The sequence below is a fragment of the Elgaria multicarinata genome, chromosome 9 (genome assembly GCF_023053635.1).
Source record: "Elgaria multicarinata webbii isolate HBS135686 ecotype San Diego chromosome 9, rElgMul1.1.pri, whole genome shotgun sequence".
Lineage (NCBI taxonomy): Eukaryota > Metazoa > Chordata > Lepidosauria > Squamata > Anguidae > Elgaria > Elgaria multicarinata.
In genome coordinates, this window is record NC_086179.1 from 19,749,873 (window position 1) to 19,773,454 (window position 23,582).

A 23,582-nucleotide genomic window follows, 5' to 3' on the forward strand; every position below is an offset into this window, starting at 1 on the left:
CACTGATGAATTGGATCAACTTCTGGGAAGAAAGACAAGATTTTTCGTAGTTGATGCAAAGGTCCAACTTCTCTAAGAGGGTACAGGTAAGTTCCACTGATCATTTGAACCGCTGTTTTGTTGATGCCACAAGAAGCCAATCGTCAAGGTAAGGGTATACCTCGATGCTGTTTAGCCTGAGATTAGCACATACTACAGCCATACTCTTAGAGAAAACCCTCAGGGCCATTGCAAAGCTGAAGGGAAGAATGGTATATTGGTACATGCTGTCACTTACGATGAGGCGGAGGTATCTGCGATATGAACAGTTGATGGCTACATGAAAGTAAGCATCACGAAGGTTGATGAAAGCAAACCAAACCCTCTTGAAAGAAGTGGCAAAACTGAAGCGAGTGATATCATGCAGAATTTTCTTGTCACGAGGTAAGTATTAAGAAGACAGAGGTCCAAGATGGGGCAGAGTCCTCTGTCTCTCTTGGGCACCATGAAATACCTTGAATAAAACCCTTCTCGATAACAATTCCAAGGAACCTGCTCTATGGCTCCCTTCTGAAGGAGCATATTGATCTCAGTCTACTGAGTAGGGTTTTGGGAGGTTATTTTCACAGTGCCCAGAGGAGAAAGGGCTCTGAAAGTCTGTAACCTATTTGAATGATTGATAGTACCCATGTGTCTGACATAATTGTCAACCACAGAGGAAAAAATGAAGCCAATCTGTCAGTGAAAAAGGGTGGCGGTTCTGGAGTCAGAATCGACATCGAGAAGCCCCTTCAAATTTCCTGGGGAAATTCTTATCCTTGAAGGCGGGAAACTGTTTCTTTTGATGTGGAGGCTGCTGATGGTAAATAGATTGCTGTTGCTGGGGACAAGGCCACTAAGATTGTGTGAAGGAGAAACAAGGATGAGACCTTGTTGGTAGAACGGCTGCAAGCCTTTTGCACTGCATCTAAAGCTTCATCGGTGTTTATTATTAAATAAACCTGAATTGTTGAATGGCAAATCTTTGATCCTGGAGGATGCCTCCTGTGACAGGCCTGCAGTTCGGAGCCAGGCATGCCTCCTAAGTGTGACTGCTCCAATCAAAGTCTTTGAGCTACAGTCCACTTGATGTCGAGAAGTATGAATCTGTTGCCGTGACAAACGAGCTGTCTCACTGTGAAATAAGCAGGCCAAGTTGCACTTGTCAACAGGAAGGTGTTCCATAACCTTTTCCCACACCAAAAGCTGGTAGCCAGACATAGCTGCCTGATAGTTGAATACACTCTTCTTCCCAGCAGGTCTAAGCGATGGCCTTCTTTATTTGTAGGAGATGAATGCTGGTGTGTTGTCTTCCCTTGTGCTGCCTCAACCACCACAGAATTGGGATCCGGGTGTTGGAAAAGAAAGCTGGCATCCTCTTATTGTACCTTATATAGACCTTCAAGCCTTCTGGAAGTGGAAGGCATAGAAGCAGGTGACTTCCAAGACTGTTTAATTGTGTCTAGCAGCGCCGATAACATTGGTATGGACACCGGACGAGCAGCATCTGTTGTAACTGAATCAAAACCAGGATCCTGAATTGTAGGAGCTGCCTGCTGCGCTGTAAGGCCCAAGGCCTGTGCCATTCGTAAAACCTGGAGAAGTTCCAAACGATGCTGCCACGATGGCGGTCAAAGGAGAACTGAGGGGAATGGGCTGGAACCCTTTCAGGCATGCACAGTATGCAGCGGGGGAGGGGTCCCACCCAAAACGCCTCAGCTATGGAAGTTTCCCAAATGAGGCTCCGCACAGGTGCAGAGCCCAGATGTGTGAATGACAGAGACCACGAAGAAGATCTGGAAAAACAGGGAGAGGGTGGTGGTGGCTGGAATCCTGAACACACCAACATTTTGTAAGTCCTACTTTTTGATATATTTATTTATTGCTTGTGCTTCATGGAGCTCAGGGCAATTTATATGCTGGCTTGATCCAAATGCGCCATTTTGGACATGCAAGCCGCTTCCACTTGTGCAAGGGGGAGGGGTTTCCTGAGTCTTTCAGATTCCCACTACAGCTCCCCATGCCATACCCCAGGGGTGCATGGGGTGGGGAGTCGGACTGCACCCCATCCTGCAGGCCAGATGTCATCACGAGGCACGGCCCTGTCCCCTGACACCACATCAGGAGTGTTGCCCTGCTCCGGATGTCCCTTCCCTTTATTCCTTTTTCTTTTCTTCATGCTGGAAGAAAACTGTGTCTTCTCCCACCACAGAGAAAGCTCAAGCCACCCTGCACCCTGACTGCTGAAGCAAAAGGGGCTGAATTGGGAAGGAGGGAGGAAAGCCCTATAATATGAGTGGAATTTGGTTCATGGAACTTTGGAACCATGCCAGTAAATATGTAACCATGGCTTAAAGGCTTCCTTAGCTTCAGCAACTAAATCATATTAGAGCTTCACTGTCTTCAAATTTGTTTCCAAGTACAATTCAAAGGACTGGTGCTTCCACAGTCCTATACAAATGGGGATATCTTCTTCCATACTGTCCTGCCAATATAATAAGATTTTCAATGGAGGCCGTACTTAGGCTGCCCTGTCATCTCATGTTACAAGTGGCAATTTGAGAGGTGGCCTTCTTAGTTGTGGCAGCCTGCTTGTGGAACTCTCCTTAGACATACTAATATCTTTTAGGCACCAGGTGAAAACCATTTTTATTTCTCTAGGCTAATAACTTTTGATGCATTTTTATTTTTGCTTATGTATTTTAGCACTGTCTGCTACTATTTTATTTTATTTATTTATTTATTTTATTTATTACATTTTTATACCGCCCAATAGCCGAAGCTCTCTGGGCGGTTCACAAAAATTAAAATCATCATAAAACAACCAACAAGTTAAAAATACAAATACAAAATACAATATAAAAAGCACAACCAGGATAAAACCATGCAGCAAAATTGATATAAGGTTAAAATACAGAGTTAAAACAGTATAATTTAAATTTAAGTTAAAATTAAGTGTTAAAATACTGAGTGAATAAAAAGGTCTTCAGCTGGCGACGAAAGGAGTACAGTGTAGGCGCCAGGCGGACCTCTCTGGGGAGCTCATTCCACAACCGGGGTGCCACAGCGGAGAAAGCCCTCCTCCTAGTAGCCACCTGCCTCACTTCCTTTGGCAGGGGCTCACGGAGAAGGGCCCCTGTAGATGATCTTAAGGTCCGGGTAGGTACATATGGGAGGAGGCGTTCCTTCAAATAACCTGGCCCCAAACCGTTTAGGGCTTTAAATGTCAATACCAGCACTTTGAATCGGGCCCGGACCTGGACTGGCAGCCAATGAAGTTGTAAAAGGACTGGCGTAATGTGCTACTGTTGTTAAATGTTGTATGGATTATTGTTTTATTGTATTATGGCATATTGTAAGCAACCCTGGAACATTTTGATTGAAAAGCGCTATAAAAATGTTTCAAATAATTAAAAAATATGTGACGTCAGATCATTCTTGAGCTAAATACTACTGGCTGAAGGTGACTTAGGAAGGCAATTTCTTGTTCCCATCTTGTTCCAAAGGAGGTTGAAACTGCCACTTATAGCAATCAAAATTAATAGTATCATATCTGTTGGAGATGCTTCAAAGTTAGAAAATTGTGGGGGGAAATTATATGTTTCAACTGATGACAGATTATTACATTCCATTTAACCCTACTGCTATTCTTTTGGGCTTTTTAAATGGAATAGTTAAAAAGCACTAAGGCTTGCCTTAGAATCTTTTAATAGAGGCAAATATACCAGTTGCCAACAAATGGCATATTTTTTACTCCCTCCAGGGGCAGTTCCAACTGCAGGACTGGGGATGGCCTGTCTTTCCCTGTACCCTCATGTCTGCCTGTATTTAACCACCACCACCACAACACTGCAGGCTTCTTACTGTGGCTGCTGCTGTGCTGCCATGCTCAGCTCAGGAATTCCTGATCTGGCACAACAGCATCATTCTTAGGACTTTGTAAGTGCATGTGCGCTAACTCACAGAGCCTTTCCCCACAGGCTTTAAAAAGGCTTTTCAAGGCCTTCCTGTGGGACATACTCCCTTGGATCAGCGGAATTAAAAAATGGCTCAGCTCAGGTTTTTACACTGAGCTAGCAATAGGATCCCCTTCTGCAAGGGAAGGGATCAACTGGGTGACAGGATGGCCGCCCAGGGGCTCATTGCTTGCTGATTCATTGGCCGAGCCAAGGTAGCCAATCAAATTCTTGGAAAATAGGTGGAAAAGAAGGAGCGGGGAGGGAGGGAGAGAGAAAGTTTTAGTTTAGTTGGTTGCTATTTCTCTGTTTGCTTTGAGGAGCCAGTACAACACAATCCCATTATGTCAATGTGCTTTAATAGGGGATGGTTTACATAATTTATTTGTGAATCTACTTTATAATACCTTGGTGAGCCTGGAAAAATGATTAACTGGCTTATAATGCTGTGTGAACCTGGAAAAATCATGGACTAGCTTTTAATTATTTTGTGCATGTGGAAAAATTAAGGGCTGGCTTATAACGCATTTGTGAATGTGGGAAAAAGCCATGGGATGGCTCATAATGCTTTTGTGAATGTGGATAAATCATAAACTGACTTGTAATTCATTTTCACAATGTCATATCTTTAAAAAAAATCTGTGCAGGACAGCTAGATGACCAACTTCTATATCTTGAAAAGCTCCTCTGCACAACAATGACTCTGCCTCTGGTGACCCTTTGGCTCAGCCTCTGCTGACCTGTTTTCCAGCCCACCAGTGATATTGGCCACCTTCTTCTCCTATTAAAAAGCGGTTGTGCAGAATATGGAAAATTGCTGAAAAAGCAAAACTGATAGAAAATGTGCAGGTAAGACAAGACATTAAATTGTCCATTTGGCAAGATCCAGCCAAAATTAAGTACTTTTAAGTTCTGTTTGTGGTCATAGAAGACTTAGCTTTTCCATGTTGAAATGGAACTTTGCTGTTGAAGATGTTTGGGGGAAGGAAAGGGATGGGGTATAAATGCACTATAAATGGACTGCCCTTGAAAACAACTCAGAAGTTTCAACTAGTACAGAACACTGCTCCCCAAATTTTCGCTGGCATGATCCAGTTTATGTATGTTTGTGCCACTTTTAAAAGTTCATTGGCTGCCTCTTTGCATCCAGGTTCAATTCCAATTGCTGGTACTTACTTTTAATGCTGTAAATAACTTGGGACCCAATTTTTTTGTAGGAGCCTCTTTTTCCATAGGAAATATTCATGCTTTAAGATATTCTGCTGAGGCAGTTCTCAATGAGCCTCTTCTATCAGAGAGATACATTATTCATCTACACAGGAGAAGGCTTTCACAGCCGTGGTGCTCCAGTTGTGGAACACTCTCCCCAGGGGTTAATTTGGCACCAGAATTGCAATCTTCTCAACATGAGGCGAAAACATTATTATTTCCCCTAACATTTTAATCTGTGTAAATCTTAGTCTGCCTTTAAGGATTTTATCTTTTTTAATGTTTGTCCTGCTTCAGGCAGTGCAAAGACAGCGAAGATAGAAACCAGCAAGGTCCAAACACACAGGGTTCTACGGCAAACAAGCTAGCCAGCTCCAGCAATGCTCCACCTAGAATTGAAGGGTTTTGAGCCTGAATCTTCAAAGCCCTACCCAGGGCACATCTGCAAGCCATCACAAAAAGTTCTACTCACGGAGAGTCTTACTCGTGAGTTTTACCTGTGAGGAATCTTTATTCCTCAGGCTGGCAGTTCTTGGCCTGGCGGTCAACCAAACCTGCACCTTTAGGCACCTGTATTCCCTCCGACTAGGTGGTCACTCAGCTTCCACCTCTGAATAAGAGAGGGGGCTCTTCATGTCTTGAGGGAAAGATTCGGTTGCTGTCTCCCTCAAAGGCTGAGGATCCCTCTGATCTACCTGAAGATTCATACAAACAGGCTACAACTCCAGGACGTTCCGTTCAGGAAGCTCTAGGTCATCCTCCAAAGAGGTTCTTTCATTCTTTTCACCTGACTTTTGCCAATAAAATATTGGGTTTTTTATTTAGTGGACCTTTCTGCCTGCTCCAGCTTCCATAAGTCTCCAGATGTTCATCTACAGATCTCTCAGAAGGCTGTTAGAAGGCATCTAAAAACTCCACAGAGCGCTACTGAACCAGCTTGTGTTCTTTATTATTGGTTTGTGTTCTTTATTATTGGCCAGTCAGTGCTATTCCTTGATTCACAAGGTTAAATGTAATGCGGCTGCTTTTCCTTTCCTTTACACTCTGAAGAATGAGAGCTAGGAAAAGAAATTATGGCAGCCAAAAAGACGGCATAAATAAAGAAACAATCCAACTGAAAGCTGGTGAACACAACAGGAAAATAAAATAAAAAAGGAATAGACTATTGTGAAGAAATTCTAAACTGGCATTTTCATTCTGTTTCCTTTTCAATCATTCTCCTTTGGCTTTTCAATTTACAGCATATGTTTATGACCATTGGCCATTACCTCTCTTTGTTATGATGCAGAAGGATACATGTAAGGATTATAGCCTTTTCCAACAGTCTAGCCCAAACTACTCTAATGCTTTAAAAGAAACAAACTATTTTAAACACAAAGGAAGATGTGTTCCTTTACCAAAGAAAGAAAAAAAGCAAACAGCCTGCGAAACCAGCAGCTCACAAGTAATAATAAGGAAACAACAAAAAATAGTAGTGAAAGTCAGTGCTCCAGAATTTTATGCTCTGAGCAGTTCCCTTCCTCATGATCTTTTAAAAATGTAATATGTCATCTTTATTCCTTTATTCTATTTGTTGTTCACTGCTCCAAAGTCTTTTGTATGGGGAGTGGTATATAAATATTGTAACTAACTAAATAAAAATAAATAAATATATCATGGCTCACTCCTTTGACACATGGATCATTTGAATAACAACATAAGAAAGTAAGAAAAGCTGTGCTGGATCACACCAAAGGCACATCTAGATCAGCATTTGGTTCCAATTGTGGCTAACAAGATGCCCTTGGGGAGCCATAAACAGGACATTAGTGCAATAACACCCTCCTGTTTATGTTCCCAGAACTGGTATTGAGAGGCATACTGTCTCTAATACTGGAGATAATATATAGCTATCATGACTACGTAGTAGCTATGGAATCATTCCTCAAAGCAAGTGCCTCAATTTTTCATGCCACGTTTAGCCCACATTTAGGTTTTGCCTGTCAAATGAATAAATAAATGGTGGCATTTCCACATGGTAAATTATTCATACGGTGGGGAGAGCAGCATCCATGGGCCCATCATGGGCTCATCAAACTGGAATTCCATTGGTTATTTCTGTATGCAGCTTAACAACCTATAAAACACATTGTACCCACTTTACAAAGATATTGAATGGTGCTATAAAACATAGGCTTACGTTGTTGTTGTTTTTAATTTCATTGTAATTTTAAATATATTTAAAATTATTTTTAGGCCACCATTAAGGGTGGAATCCTTTACCTGTTGGGTTTTTACCGTTTACATAACAAGTCTTGTGCATCTTCCCCATGAAGAGCTCCAGTCCAATGATGGCATAGATAATTATGACAAACAGCACCAGCAGGGCAATGTGCAGCAAAGGGACCATGGCCTTGATAATGGAATTTAAAACCACTTGGAGGCCTGCAATGAGAAATAAAATACTGTGAGCTAACATAGAATTAGAAGGCAAATGTATGCAGCAATTACTTCATTTAATAAACATACAAATTGTTTTTTTTTAATTCTTTGACATTTATTAATCTGTTCATGAAAGTGACTAACATATTACACATCCTCTTTATAAACAGCGCTTACATGGTTTCAGTAGAACACTTTCATGGCTTTAACAGTAGAAACCGATCTACAAGTTTTATTTTACTGCGGCCTACGCATGATGAGTATTGTTACTGCTGTTATTGTTATTATTGCTGCTATTGTTGTTCCTGCTGGTTTTACTGTTGATTTTTTTATTGCTGTTTTATTGTTTTTAATATTTTTAATATTTTATTGCTTTTAATATTTCATGTGTTTTATTGTAATTTCACCAGGTGCTGCATGCATAAAAATGACACTTGCTGAAATTCCCTTTTCAATACAGCTGTTAAAGATACAGAAGACCTGTCCTCCTTTTCATATGGTCACCCTAGTACAAACGGTGAAATTGCACTATTTAAGAAATTAAAGAAACAGATCATGAGAGGAAACCTGCAATTCACCTCTATCGCCCACCTGTGGTAGTAAGAGAAATTGACATTGGGGCAAATCAGAGGTTATTCAAGGGCCAAATCAGAGATTATTCATCACTAATCAGTGGTAAATGAATATATTTAATAAATCATAATAATTCCTCCAGCTCAAATAAAAGAAAGCATTACTATGACCTGTATTTGTAAAGTGGACATTTCAATTTAAAGGTACAGCAGCCCTGAAAAGCTTTGCTAGCACTTTGCCTCTCCACACTGGTTTTAATATCCAAATATTTGCCATAAATAAAGTCTGAAATCACAGAAAGATTATTTAGAAAATACTTGAATGCAACAGTTAATAATATCATCATGTGGATGGTCCATAAAAAGTGATGGCAATTCCAGAGAAAAGGGCTAGCGTGGCAGCAACCAAGTTGTAATATCAAGATGGCAGGACATCATATTACTTGATGCATGTGAATCTTATAAAGTGTTATAAGATGAACAATTGTAAAAAAATATTGATAATTTATAACTTTGTAAAAGTAATCTTTCCAAATTCATGTTGTAGCTTGACATTTCTGATAGGAAGTCAGTTAGTTAGAGAGTTACCAAGGGGATAATAGGATCTGATACCATAGAATTTTATTATCTCTATGTCTTCAACATTCTACAGGTCCCTGAATTTCACAAAGCCATGTTGGTATTGTAATGTGAAGAAAAAAAATATTTTTCTTTTAATTTACAAACTTATATACTCTGATGCATATAGGGAGTCCTCTAAGGAAATCACTACCTTATTTTAGGTAGCCCCATTTCACTTTCTAAAATGGCACTTGACCATCTACATTCACCATTAGAGAGAATTATAGTATGATATGGTTCCAGTACATCCATTCACACATTCTGGCAGTATGACAATGGAACCAATTACGTAGGGAGGTAGTGGATCTCCCACATTAGAGGCATTCAGGATGCAGCTGGACAGGTATGCTTTATGGTGGATTCCTGCATTGAGGACGGGGTTGGACTTGATGGCCTTATAGTCTCCTTCCAACTCTACTATTCTATGATTCAGCGCATGTTTAAATGTCCTCCCTGCCCCAAGGTAAGCTTCTGCTTCATACAAAAACTAACTGAGCAAGTTCATACAGAAACTCTTAAGAACAAGTCGTTCTATTCCGCTTTTGAAAACAGTGATCTTAAAATAACTAGCATACATATTAGTGATTACAGTTAATTTCTTAACAAAATTAGTGAATGCTTTAACATTTGTGAATGAGCAGTACAGCCTTTGGATATTCTTCTTTTGATTAATCTAGCACATAATTCCCACTCCCACCCCATAATATAGCTTTATCCAAGGCTGATTTAGACCTAATACACTTCTTGTTAGTTTCCTGCCCAAGATCTCCACTAACAAGCTGCATCACTGTGGCGTTACCCACATTTCTTATTCACTCTGAGATCTCCTGTTGCCTCTAGCTGCCTTCATGATCCTCTTTTGACTCTTGGAAATGAAATCTGCCACTAGTTCTGCCCCTCAGAACATGTTCACTGCCATCTCTCCTTTTCTTATCTTTCAAGCCTACAACCTTTAGAATACATCCCTTTTACAATTTCCCTTGTGACTTTAATCCTGATGCTGTAATGCAAAAGTGTGCTGTACTGTAACTCATGCATAATGCATTTGCTTGCAATCTTCATGACACCCTTTTTCTCTTTTTCCATGTTGTCTTGCCGTCTTGTTTCTCTATAAACTATAGAAACTATAAACCTCTGAGACTAGGACCTCACACCACAAGCATTATGCACACTGATGGTGTGTTATAAGCAGTAACAACAGAAGCATCTATTTAATCCCGTTATTGCTCAAAATATTGCCATATGGCATTTTTAACTAATTACTGTCATTTGGTGAAAAATTAACTGAGACATGCTGCATTCACTACAGAATCAATTTGTTTTGACATGACACTGAGGTCATCACAGTTACAGGCCAACATCATAACATCTCAGTACTAACAAAGCTAGGCTAAGAAAAATATAACTAAGTTTTTCGATATAATCACACAGATCCCAATGTGTCATTTGGCACAATCACCTTCCCAATTCCTTTATTTTCCATATAATATTCACAGTACACAATTCATATATAAAACAATCTTGAATGATACATGCGTAACTTCCTCTTGAGAACTTCCAGGATTACTTCAGAGTTTCTATAACTTTTAAAGATGATTAGACAAATTCATGGAGGGGAACGACAGCGGGGCACTGGGGCAGGCTATTGTGCTCTTGTTCCAATTGTGGGTTTCCCATAGGCATCTAGCTGGCCAATGTGGAAAACTGGATGTGGGACTAGATAGACCTTTGGTTTGATCCAGCATGGTTCTTCTTAGGAAGCTCCCCCTGCCCGTGCCCACTGGCAAAAGTGCTCTTCAAGTCAAGAAACCTTTCTATATATTTTATTTAATTGGCCAAGTTAAACTTGGGTTTCAAATTTCTGTTTCTTATGGGGGTAAAGGTGGGAAAGGAAAGGGTTGGGTTGGGGTAGGCATCTAATATTCTGTGAAATATGTGTTTTCATATTTAATAGGTTTTATTCCTTATGCAAAGCGATTTGCTTGACAAATAAAATAATAGCTGAAAGTATTAATAAAATAGCAAGACAAATTATCATTTTTGGGGTCATAAAACTTGCTGCCTGACTTTAAGTTCTGGTTCACATGTAACACAACCCACATGCTAGGGTAGGTTACAGTTCTGGCTTGTTGGGGGAAAGACAAGCCAGAGTTCCTGGTTCAGACATAACACTAACCAAGCCTAGGACGGGACATCCCTGGCTTGTTTAGCTGCTCCTACTGGCAGAAGAATCCAAGCAACAGCAATGGAGTTGATTGTACTAGGTAACCCCCCTGCCCCCCCCAAAAAAATCTGGGCAGCTATTACACATGGCTCTCTGGAGCAGCTGTGGCCACCCACCATATGTTTCACTCTGAGGGCTTCAGAGCATGGCATCAGGTGAGTAGCCAGAGGGCAGCTGGCTGCTCTGGAGAGCTGCACCAGCCTCTCTCCTGCTGCAGAAGGAGAGGAGCTGATGCAGCTCTCTGGCACAGCAGGCCAGTGGTATGATCTGAGGGATCCTCAAAGTGATGCATTGGCCTGCCTGGTGCTCTATCATGGCACAGCTTTCTGGAGCTCTACCCACCCAATGCTTCGCTTTGAGGACCCCTCAGAGCATGGCATCAGGTGAGCAGGCTCTCTGGGAAGCCCCAGTAGCCACTCAGAAGAAAGAACAACCAGCACAGCTCTCCAGAGAGATCGTCCCAGATGCCCTACTGTGAGAGGTCCTTCCTCAAAGTGAGGCATTGGCGGGGAGGTGGTTCTGGAGATGGCCTGTGCTAATGAGACAAATGCCACCTTCCTGCCAATGCCTCACTCTGAGGAAGGAGCTCTTACAGTAAGGCATCAAGGGAGATACCATGTTGTGCACTGCTGGTGGTGGTGGGGGGAGAGGGAGGACAACTTTACCATGCTAAGGTCATTAGCTTCCTGCCCAGAATATAGCCTGATATAAACCTGAGTCTTGGAATGCTACCCATAAGGACAAGTCCCAAGAAACCATTAGGATGATGGTCCTGACCATCTCAATTGATTTTCCCAGCTTCCATTATAGGAATTCTTGTCCAATTCCCTTGCTTAACATTAGTTATTAGACAATGCTGATGTGAATACATATTTGTATAACTATTTTTCCAGAATGTTCAAAGCATTTACATGGGTCTCAATAATAGTTAAGACTGTGTGACTCTGAAACAAATGCCACTAACCAAGTCTCATTCTGGAGTGGCTTTGGTTCTTTTGGCTTCAGAGGGAAATACACTTCATCTGTATTGAAATGTCCTGATTCTGGTTGTGCTTCATCCAAATCTGACGCATATCCACATTAGAAAGGGTAAATGTAACAGCCTGGGAATTGCATCAGTATGTAGGACTTCGCAAAGCCAGTGAAGGATTATGTCAGGGCTGGTCCAGGGCTATAATTATTATTCGGGAGGTATGATTTCCTTAAGGTCAGTTGACTGGAGCATGAGTTGCAAAAAGCACTATTATGTTGACCAGGTAAGAAGACTAAATTCCTAATATATATTTTAAATCTGGCCAACCCAGAGGTTTCATACTGCTTGCCAGAGATCCAACGTTGTACATCACTATTCATTTCAATGCTTGAAGAAGTCTCTGAGCACTCATATGCTCTCCATATAGCCCTCCATTACTAGGGCTAACCTTGGGCAATGATGCCCAGATTGAATGTCTCTAAATCTTGAGATTTGTTTCATTGGGAGGGGGGCATTTGGAAGTCATTGTGTGACTATAAGATGCTTGAAATAAACTAAAGAAGTCCTCAGTTTTCAGAGTGTTTTGGAGACATCAATCTTAAATGCAGCTATAACATAGAGAGCAAGCACCTCAAGGGCTTAGTTTCATGATTAATTGATTTAGTATTTATGATCAGATCCTTTCACAGCATTTGAGAAGGCATTAAGGAATGCAAAACAACACTTTGCTTTTTCAGGTGCACAAATGTATGTTCATTATTAACCACTCCATTAAAGTACTCAAGTGTACTACAGAGGCACAAGGCAGACAATGGCGGCTCCCAATCGTGGTCCTCTGGGCTTACAAACGTATGGTTATACAAATCAAATGCTTTCATTAACTGGAGATGGCATTACAGACAAAACACCGAGGGACAAGTGCACCAAGAGATTCATGGGGTTTTTTGGGGGGGAAGGGGGTTAATTAGAAAAGCTTCCCTAAGGTAATGAACCAACTCTGAAGAGGAGGAAAATTATTGCAAAATGGCACCATACATGAGTGTGGATGCTTTGCTGAGACCCATTAGCACAAACTGTTTTCACATCCAAAGAAATTCATTATTTAATGAGCTGAATGTGCTGTTACAATCTCTGAACAGTACTATCCAGATATTCAGAGAAATTCTAAAATGTACAGACTTCTTCAAATACAGCACATTAAAGAGATCCAGCAAACATGACAAATCTTTTTGCAAGGGGTGAATGACACCACATCCAGGTGTTGAGTACCAGAGCTGATTACAACCCATATACATTTTATTTTTAACCAACTCTCTTAGATAGGTATAGGTTGACAGTATTTGTAAGCAGGCAATGTGGATCTTTGTCCCTTAAAACTGCAGAATCTATCACATTTGAAGGGAAACTGCACAGGGGAAAAGAAACTGCAGATACTGACTAACGGTGAGTGCAGGCAAACTAAGATGTCAGCTCAAACGACCTTTTATCAGAGTTGAAATGTGAAAATAAAATGTTCTAGTATTCTTAAAAAGATAACATTGTTCATTATATTACTGCTATTGTGAATACTCACAGTGCTAATTTAGAATACATGTCTACTCAGACCAAGTCCTATTAATTTAAATAAAGCTTATTCCTACTCCCCTACAATTGTTGATGATCTATCTAAATATCTTGGGCAGGGCATTGCTACCTGTTACATTGGGGAGATCTGAAGGCAGACAAACCACCATATGAAAAGACCTACCAGGCTCATGCCAGAAGGGAGAGGAGTTTTTTTTTTTTTGCTCCCCCCCACCTCCCTGGGCTTTCTTTCTTTCTTTGTACAAGTTCCTTCCCATGGATTTCAAGCTGGTTTGGAGGTATGTCTGTGGATCTGTGGCCCTGCCCCTCAGGACATCTCCTTTCCTCCCTCTCTGATGTTAAGAGTACTGACATCAGAGAGGTACTGGACACAAAGGTTTCTGCAATGGCTAGGAAGGGAATTCCCAGGTTGGACCTCCACATCTAAGAATAAACCTCTTTCTCCGCCCTTAGAGGGAAGTTCCAACATATCCTATGGTTCCTGAGATGCCCTCTCAGGAACATTAGAATTGCAGTTGTAAGGACTCAACGCGACATGAAAAACAGAGATAAAGAAGGCAAAAAAAAAAAAAAAAAATCAGCAGAATGGAAAATTCTTCATTCTCTTCTTGATCAATTGAATTAACAACATCATTGATATGGATAAAATAACTAAGGCCTTAGCTAAAGGAGGGGTTATCCTGGGCTAATACCCGGGATCGCCCCTGTGCATCCAGATGACGCACAGGGGATCCCAGGCTCAGACAGGGATCAACCCTCCCTTGCCCCAGGATAATGGGCACAACTTTTGGCCCAGTATTTCACGTGGTCTCGTGTAAGCGGTTTTCCCCAGCTCCACGTGCAATTACTCGTGAGGAGCTGGGAGCTGCGCCCATCAGGGGCAGGGTGGGGGATGGGAAAACTTTTTTTAAAAAAACTTACCTTGAAAAACAGAACAAAAAATGGCGGGCGCAACAGCTCTCCTCCAGAGCTCGTTGCGCCTGACATCTAGCCTACGATGAGATCCCGCGATAGTTGCATCGCGGGATCTCCTCTCCTTTCACCTGGATTTTCGTTTAGGTCTAGCAAAAGCCTAAGAATCAGATCTGAAATTCCCAAAACCAAAATAATATATATATATATATATATATATATATATATATATATATCCAACTTGAAGGTGATTCAAGATGGACATGTGGCTAGAGACTGAGGAAATAGAGCTATCAAAAACATTATTTACAATCTTTTAGTCTACTCTTTTGTATCGTTAATAATTTAGGGTCTAAAACAGTTCCCCACATTTATATAAAAAGCATATCGGTTCATCTTAAAAGAACGAAAGAAAATAACTGTAGCTGCCTGCTGTTGGCTGAAACCAACCCCATAAATGTTTCAGTAAGCAAAATGTGTTAACTGCCTTCACAGAGCTCACAGGCTATAGTACTTATTTACATTGATAACATATATAAAATATTTATTCTGTAGAAGCATAGACATTTTTTGTGACCACTCTTTTTCTTTACATGGTTCAGAAGCACATTATGGCATAAGCCCAAAGAAGGAAAGCCAAAACAATTTGTTCTTCTCTCCTAGGCCCATAGGGACTTCTCTGTGGTTTCAGGCTCCACAGGTGCCTCAGAACTAGAGGTGTTTGAGATATTATGGGACAGAAATGCAAGTTTTTGAAGATATGTGTATACAATGGTAAAATACCTCAGCCAATGGGATTTCCTGGATGCATGTACACACATTTTAACATAGTGATCACATATTTTAAAACACATTTTGTCCTCCATGTGTATTACATTTTTAGGGTATATATGCTAAAAAGATGGTACATGTGAAGGAACCATAAGATGAATGATGAAGGCAGCAGGAGCCACAGAAAGAGAGGTGGTTTTATTAACTTTTTACATGTATTTACACTTTACTATATGCCTAATCCTGTAAGATGCTAAAGATCTTAATTGTTCCTGGTTGTGGCATTGAAACTACAATTCCCATATACCCCAGCAAAAAATGACTTGAGGAGTATCCTGATGTACATCCCTGGAGCAAATAGCAGCTTCAGACGTGAGGGAGGATTTAAATTGGGGAAATTGGGTAGGGGACCATCTTCTCTAGCTCTGATACTGTAATCAATTTCAGACCCTCTGATGACTCACTGGGGATTACGCAGGTTTGAATACTTGTCTTTAAAAGAGTTTAAAATGCATAGAGTTCCAACCCTAAATGTACTTACAGTTTGTGTTTACTAGTCTGTTAAGTATAGGGTAGAAGAGGAGGGAGTGAATGCCTGAGTGCTGATTGGATGGTGGTGGCGGAGTGCCTGGATTGGATGGCAGTGCGAGAGTGGGAGGAGAACTGTATGGTTTTGGCTGACAGGAGCTGAGTAGTAGATGAATATATGAGAGTGTATGATAAGGAAGAGAGAGTGTTGTATTGTAGGGTGTGAAGAGATTGAGAGGCATATACTGGATAGGAAAGATTTATGTGAGATACTGTGTTGGGAATATAGGTATTTATGATAAGGAACAGTAGAATTCCACAGTGAAACCTTTTAAGAGAGAACTTACAGAAACCTATATGCATTGAAACCTTGTGACCACATACACTGCAACTGAGGAAACCATTAAGCTTGCTTACATGCAATTACTTCTGTTAAGAAATTCCAATTAAATTGAACAGCTGGTGTGGTCTGTGGAGGAGTGCCTGAAGAGGGTACAGTTAATGGTGGCAGCGGAAAGGAGAACTGAGGGCTAGGTTGCTGGGCTGTGGGGCCTAAAAGAGTAAAGGCGAGACAGGGTGGAGAGGTGGATGTGGGGGAAAATAAGTATGCTAGCAGCAGGCATATCCATGATGGGAGCATGTTAGGTGAGTGGGAAGGCTTGAGATCCTGTGGATCCTGCCATGGCTACATCCCCTGCCACTGGAGCACCAATGTTAGTGGAGGGATGGCAAGAGGAGATTCATCCACCACTACAAGAAAGCCTCTTTCTCCGTCCACCCCTCCCATTCTCCACCTGCAGAGAGGAGGGGGTGAGCAATGTCATATTGCTCCTGGGCTGCCCTCCCAGGGACTATAGGATTGCACCTGTTTTCATTGTGTGACTTGTTTTAAGTTATTTTGTTATTGTAAACCTCCTTAGGAGCCATTTTGACTGAAAAATGATGTATAATATAATAAGTAAATAAATATAAATATCAAAATACACAGAGAGTATGAGAAATCCCTGAAGCAACATTGGAATATGTATGAAATGATGGGCTGTTCCTTTACATTGTGTCCTAATAGTCCTATGTTTAGAGAAGCTATACTAAAATCATGGTATAGCAGCATATGGCTCACTGAAGACATCCAAAATGTGTTGAAGGAAAATGCAGTACTATTAAAGGAGATGATGATGATGATGATGATGATGATTTACATTTATTGTGGATTTGTTCTGCACTTATTCAAATGTTCAGCAACTGTTTCTAATGTAAGAAGTAAAATAGCTGGTTATAATTTCTTCTAAGACTTCAGTGTTCTTATTATGTATTACTAACGATACATCATATGTAATTAGAGTTAAATAAGATTGCCTCAGCCAGAATTTTGAATACTTAATGCATTAAAAAACATTTTATATAGCTCTTCATCATATCTCATTTCAGGGCAAATGCTTTTTTCAGGGCATCATGTCAGATTTTCAGGGCAAATATATGCAAAAATAAGGTAATAAAGCTTTAAAACAGATAAAATTTGCTCAATTAAATAAGTAAAGATCTATAAAATATGTTAAAGCTTTCTCCCTAACCAGATGCTTCATTTAGCAAGTCTGCTAATTTTGAGTGCATATAGGTGTGGTTTGCTGACCAGGACAGTGTAGGGATTATCTTGGTGTATGTGGCTCAAGATCTCATGTCTGCCATGGCCCTGTCCCATGGCCCTGTCCCATCTGGCCCTATGCATGCAGCAGGGTACACTCTCAATCTGGTATTCTTCTCTGGTGGACTTGGTACTCTGAAGGTGGAGAAATTACATGAGACTGTTGTCAGGGTCAGATCACTATCTGTTAGTTTTGGACCGGCTGCCAGTATATACCTCAACAGGGGTGAAGGACTAGTTAAAATGGTCTACCCCATGTGCCTGATAGATTCGAATGCTTTCCTAAATGCACTTGGGGATTTTCTTGCCCCATCAGTGGTACTGCTGAAGACCTGGCAGATATGTAGAATACAAAAATGGCCCAGGCCATTGACACTATCTCTCCTAAGCATTCTCTCCTTCCTGTTAGTAAACCAGCTCCCTGGTTTAACAGGGAGCTGAGGGCAACGAAACAGGAGGGGCACCAGCTAGAGTGTCATTAGAGAAGAACTTGCGATGAACCTATCAAACATGGGTGAAAGGCCATTCAAAGACCTTGAATAATCTATGTGACAGTCCTTTAAATACTTGAAAAGCAACAGCCTTCTCTTCTCCAGGCTATACCCAGTTTCTTAAACTTCTCTTCATAGGGCTAGTTTTCTATGCACCTTTCCGTCTTTATGATCCTCTCTGAATCTATTCTAATTTGTCTACATTATTCTTGAAAGTGCAGGGCTCAGAACTGATTGTAGTATGCAACATGAGGTCTGACTAATGCGGAATAAAGTGGGACTCTTACTTCTCATGACTTGGAAACAATGGTTCTATTAACACAGCCTAAAATGACATCAACCTTTTTTGCAGCCATATCATATCATTTTTGCAGCTGACTCATTTTCAGCTTATGATTTATTGCAATCCCAAGATCGTTGATCTCAAAGAACGGGCAGGTTGATATAGGAGTAGGCGCCTTGCAATGTCTGAAGATATCCATAATTATATGACTAGATGACACTCTGGTCACATTCATTTCTGACTCTGTTAAAACAATTGTGTCTAAGGGCCTTGCTAGACCAGGTGTTAGCGTGGTGTGAGGCCCGGTTTCCCTCCTGTGCATCCAGATGACGCACAGGGGAATCCGGGGTCAGGCCGCACTAAAACCTGCCTTAAGCCGGCATAAGCGAATTCGCTTATGGCCCGGCTTTTCTGCAGCCCCGGCCTCAGGCCGGGGCTGCGGAACGTCTAGCAGGGTCCGTGGCTTTTTGCGGCTGCTCGCTTATCACGAGTAGCCGGGAAAAGCCACGGACTGGGCACAGCGCTCATATGAGCGCTGTGCCCATCGGGCCGGGGGGGATCCCGGCGGGGGGAGAGAGAGGGGGGGGAAGGCCGGACCCGGCAGGAGAGGGGGGTGAGGCCGGGCATCAGGGACGGGGGCGAGGGAAGGAGAGCGGGCATCGGGGGCAAGGGAAGGAGAGCCGGGGACAGGGCATCGGGGATGGTGCAGGGGGAGAAGGCTGGGCATCGGGGATGGTGGGGGGGGAGAAGGCGGGCATCGGGAATGGTGGGGGGGAGAAGGCCGGGCTCCAGGGATGGTGTGGGGGGGGAGAAGGCCGGGCATCGGGGATGGTAGTGAGGGAGAAGGCTGGGCAACGGCCATCGGGAATGGGGGGAGGACGGGCGAGCGAGGGGGAGGGGGTCATCAGGCATTGGGGGGAATCAGGGGCAGGGGAAGTGGGGGGGCTTTATTGTTTTTTTAAAAAGCACTTACTTTCTCCGGCGGCTCCCCGGCGCACATGGTCCCTTTAAAAAAAAAATGGCCAACGCTACGGGGCTTCCCGTTGCCCCATCGCGTGGTGCATCTAGAAGCCGGCGACGGCGCTAGCTAGCTCTAGCATGCCGTCGCCCCTTCTCCCTGCCAGCTTATCCGGCAGGTCTAGCAAGGCCCTAAGTGAGTGCAGATATAAACAACTTTCTGTGCAAAATGTCTGGCAAACTGGTGGAGTTTTGAAAGCTCAAGTTGCTGCTTCCCAAGCCTACACACACACCCTGCAAATGTTCACACTCCCAGGTCAATCACTCCCCACCCTACCCCATCTGCCCCAAATTTTTCCAAAAATGGTTAGCCAAATACATAATGAGTTATCATGGAAAGTATATGCTGTTTCTTCAGGGCACTCTTCTGCAGTGGAGGGAAATACAACAAAAGCAGCCTCTATGACTGTCGGACAGAATGAAACCTCTGGACTGGGCAGGTCTAGTATAATACTTGGAACCTGAATTCTTGGCATTGCCTAGTCAATAGAAAGTGCTGTCTGCCTGCTGCACTTCAGGGTCCAGTTTTTAGTTTAAGCTCTCCTCACTAGAGTGCCAGCATTTGACCTTAGAGACTGTGCATAGGTGAGCATACTCAACGCCAGAATTGACAACAATTGCCTTCAGCCTCAGCTTGGCCCTGAAATGTTTACCTTTTTGATATAGTGTCAAGAACTAATAGTGTCAGCGTGCTTTTGGCCAAATGGCAAGGCTTGTATGATCTGATGGTGTGCTCTGATTTCCACATTTGTGTGGCTCTTCAGAGCAGGTAATAGCTTTTATGCAGCTACGACAAGAATAGCTTCCTCACATATTTCCCCCACCCCACCCTGAAACATGGCTTCCCCTTGTAGCCCTTCAATTGTCACTTGCTCAAAGATTTACAGCACATAAAAGCATGACAAATTTAGACAAGTGATCTTGCAAGTGTAAAAGCACATCCTCAGATCAGTATATTATGGCAATTTTTATTTTCTGACAAAAGATTGTGGGATTTATTATTGACATGTTTAAGCAAAATACAGAAATAGATCTTTCTAAGGGACTTTGTAGATTATAAACTGTAGGCCTAAGAGCAAAGGTACTGCATTGGTTGCTGCCGTGTTTTGCTTTATTAAATGCTATAATAAAGTGCTGGCTATGTTCCAATACATTTTTTACAGGCCAGCAAGCATCAAAACAAAACCGCAAAGGATGAACTCATGGAAGATTATATTATCAAGAAAATGAAGGAAAAATAATTTTGCCACCTAGTAGATCTATACCACTTACACAGATAACTTACAACAAATGTAAAAATAACCTGACTCAAATACTTTTTCTACAATTACCCAATTCCTAGCTCTTCTCATATAATATCATCATATCTATGTTAAAGATTACAGAACACTTCTCAACAAAAAATGCTCCTTGTTCTAAACAATAACCATTGGGCATAATCCAGCCAGAGATATGCACCTTTAAATTCCATTGATCTCATCATGAGATGGGCAGTGCAATTCTCCATACGCTTTTCTCAAAGTAAATCACACTAGAGCTTACTGACAGGTAAGTGTGTAGAGGATTTTAGCCTTAAGTAATGTGTAAGGCTCAATCCTAAACATGCTTACCAGCCATAGAACATGCATAGAACTGTGCTGTAACTTTGGGCATGTCTACATCTATGGGTGTAGAGGGGTGGAGAGGGGCGATCCTGGACTTACCTACTTCCGGGATCATTGTCCTGTGTCCACGCGGCGCGCGACATCCCAGGAGGAAGAGGATGTTGCGCCCGCCATATTTTTTTTATCAGAAAAGAGCGCATGAGTGCTCAAGTGACAAAGGTAAGTTTAAAAAAACAAACCAAAATACCCCTCCTGCTCCCCACCCCCCACCCCCGATGGGCACAGAGCTCCTCAGGAGCTCTGCAACCCATGCCCAGTTCCTGGCTCCTTGCGGTTACTCACAAGGAGCCGGGACGAACCCGGGGCAGCAGGCCACACATCCCGTGGTTTTGGGATCATCCCAAGACCACATATCCCGTGGTCTTGGGATCATCCCAAGACCACTGGAAAAGTTGGGATTAAAGGGTAGGGCAATATCCTGGGGAAAGGGAGGGATGATCCCTCCCTGCTCCCGGGATTCCCTGTGTGTCATTGGACACACAGGGACGATCCCGGGACAATCCCCAGGATATCGCCCTGTCTAGACATGCCCTTTCTGCCATTGAAATCGATTAAAAGAGCTTATTAACCCATTACTAATAAATGCTGGAATAACTTCCAGTAAAGGCTGACATGAATCCCACATTAAGAGCTGACAGAATGAACCATATTTCTGAATCCCTGCTAAACATGCAGCATATGAAGTGGTGATGCATTGCTCTCACCTATGGTTAGACCTGAATGATGCACACTTTATATTAGCACACATTTGTAGCAGCCAATTTCATATCTGTATTTCTACTACAATCTATTGCCTGAATGGGCCCTTAGTCTAGATTAGTAGTGAGGAACGTGTGACCATCCAGTTGTTGTTGGACAACAACTCCCACCAGCACTAGTCAGCACAGTCAATGGTAACAGATGATGGAAGGATGGAAGTTGCAGTCCAACATCAGGAGGCCAATGTTCCCCATCCCAGGTCTAGATGGCCTAGGCCCTGGATACCTTGCTGACTGCTTTCTTTCATATGAATCTACCCTCCTCCGAAACCCTGCCCCAGGTTCTTCTGCCATATAGAGACATGAACCTACCCGTACACTACCTGACATGAACCTACCCGTACATTGTGCTCAACATCTAAGGTCCTCCTCCGAGTGCCTACTCCGAGGGAAGCTCGGAGGATGGCAACAAGGGAGAGGGCCTTTTCGGTGGTGGCCCCCCGACTGTGGAATGATCTCCCCAATGAGGCTCGCCTGGTGCCAACACTGTTATCTTTCAGGCGCCAGGTCAAGATTTTTCTCTTCTCCCAGGCATTTAACAGCATTTAACAACGCTAAGTTTGTTTTCTAACGGACCCCAGAACTGTTGTTTTTAAATGGATACTGTTGTTTTTATACTGTTGTTTTTATGTTTCTGATGGTTTTTAAATTTTGTATACTTTTTAATGTTTACTGTTTTAACTTTTGTGAACCGCCCAGAGAGCTTCAGCTGTGGGGCGCTATATAAATGTAATGTATAAATAGAGTGTGTCAAAAGGTCACTTGAGACGAGGCATTTTCAGCATGGCATTAAGGCTGTGGAACTCCTTCCTGAATCTATTCATCTGAAATTTGGCAGACCTGCTTCTCTCAGAAGGGACAACTATGCCTTCAGTTCCCATCCACCTCTGCCACAAAATACAGGCAGTTATTTTAAGGGGGGGGAATCCAAATTAAAGGGGCCAAGCTAAAAACAAAACAAAAAACCACCCCTGCACCCATTTGTCTAAAATAAATGACAAGTTTCGTTCCTTCACAACACCTGACAATTCTATTCAATTTTGACAAATGGCAAAAAAGTTGTAGTTGTTTGTTGAGTTCCAGTGTTAGTCAAAGAGAAGCACAAAGCTTTGGATTTCTGGACTGAGATTTAGATTTAGTCCCGAGTTGAATCAGGTAGCCTCTAAATTGGCCAAGTTGAATTAGGCTGTTTTCAGAATCACCAAACTGAAATCCAAATGGAATCTTGTGGTCAGAGGACACCCTAGTAGAAATACTTAAAAGAAATACAAGATGTGGTACTTTTTCCTGAAACAGGGCATTAAGGCACACAGGAGGAATACGTTCTCTTGGTTAAATGTTTGCAAACAAAATCAAAAGTTCAAGTATGGTAATTTGAAAATGGTAGCATTGCAAAGTTTAGGGTGCACATGTGTACTCTGCAGGGTGACCATATGGAAAGGACGACAGGGCTCCTGTATCTTTAACAGTTACATAAAAAAGGGAATTTCAGCAGGTGTTATTTGTATGCATGCAGCACCTGATGAAATTCCCTCTTCATCACAACAGTTAAAACTGCAGGAGTCCTGCCCTGTAGACCAAATAATTAAAAAAAGAGGGCAGGGCTCCTGCAGGTTTAACTGTTGTGATGAAGAGGGAATTTCACAAGGTTCTCCATATATACAAATAACACCTGCTGAAATTCCCTTTTCTATGCAGCTGTTAAAGATACAGGAGCCCTGTCCTCCTTTCCATATGGTCACCCTAGTACTCTGCCATGTGCACAATCCTTGTGGTTCCTCCATGTGGAGTACAAGATCAATTAAGTTGTAGTTTTGGTGCTGATGCATCAGAGATCTAGGTGAAATAAAGCCAGTGTAGGCTTGCTCTGATTTGTGATCATTTCTAGTATCAGTTTCTTTAACTCATGCAGCTACAATGACCAGCTCCAGTTTATTC

The 23,582-nt window shown here is 42.2% G+C and overlaps 1 protein-coding gene across 6 annotated transcripts in view; it reads right to left on the minus strand.

The window, feature by feature from the left end:
• Positions 1 to 23,582, minus strand: part of CACNA1C (calcium voltage-gated channel subunit alpha1 C) — a 609,442-nt gene that overhangs the window by 203,309 nt on the left and 382,551 nt on the right. For all 6 annotated transcript variants that reach the window (XM_063134894.1, XM_063134895.1, XM_063134893.1 and 3 more), the window contains one exon: positions 7,446 to 7,607. In XM_063134894.1, coding sequence (XP_062990964.1) covers positions 7,446 to 7,607 — 162 coding nt within the window. The remainder of the gene's footprint in view (positions 1 to 7,445; positions 7,608 to 23,582) is intronic.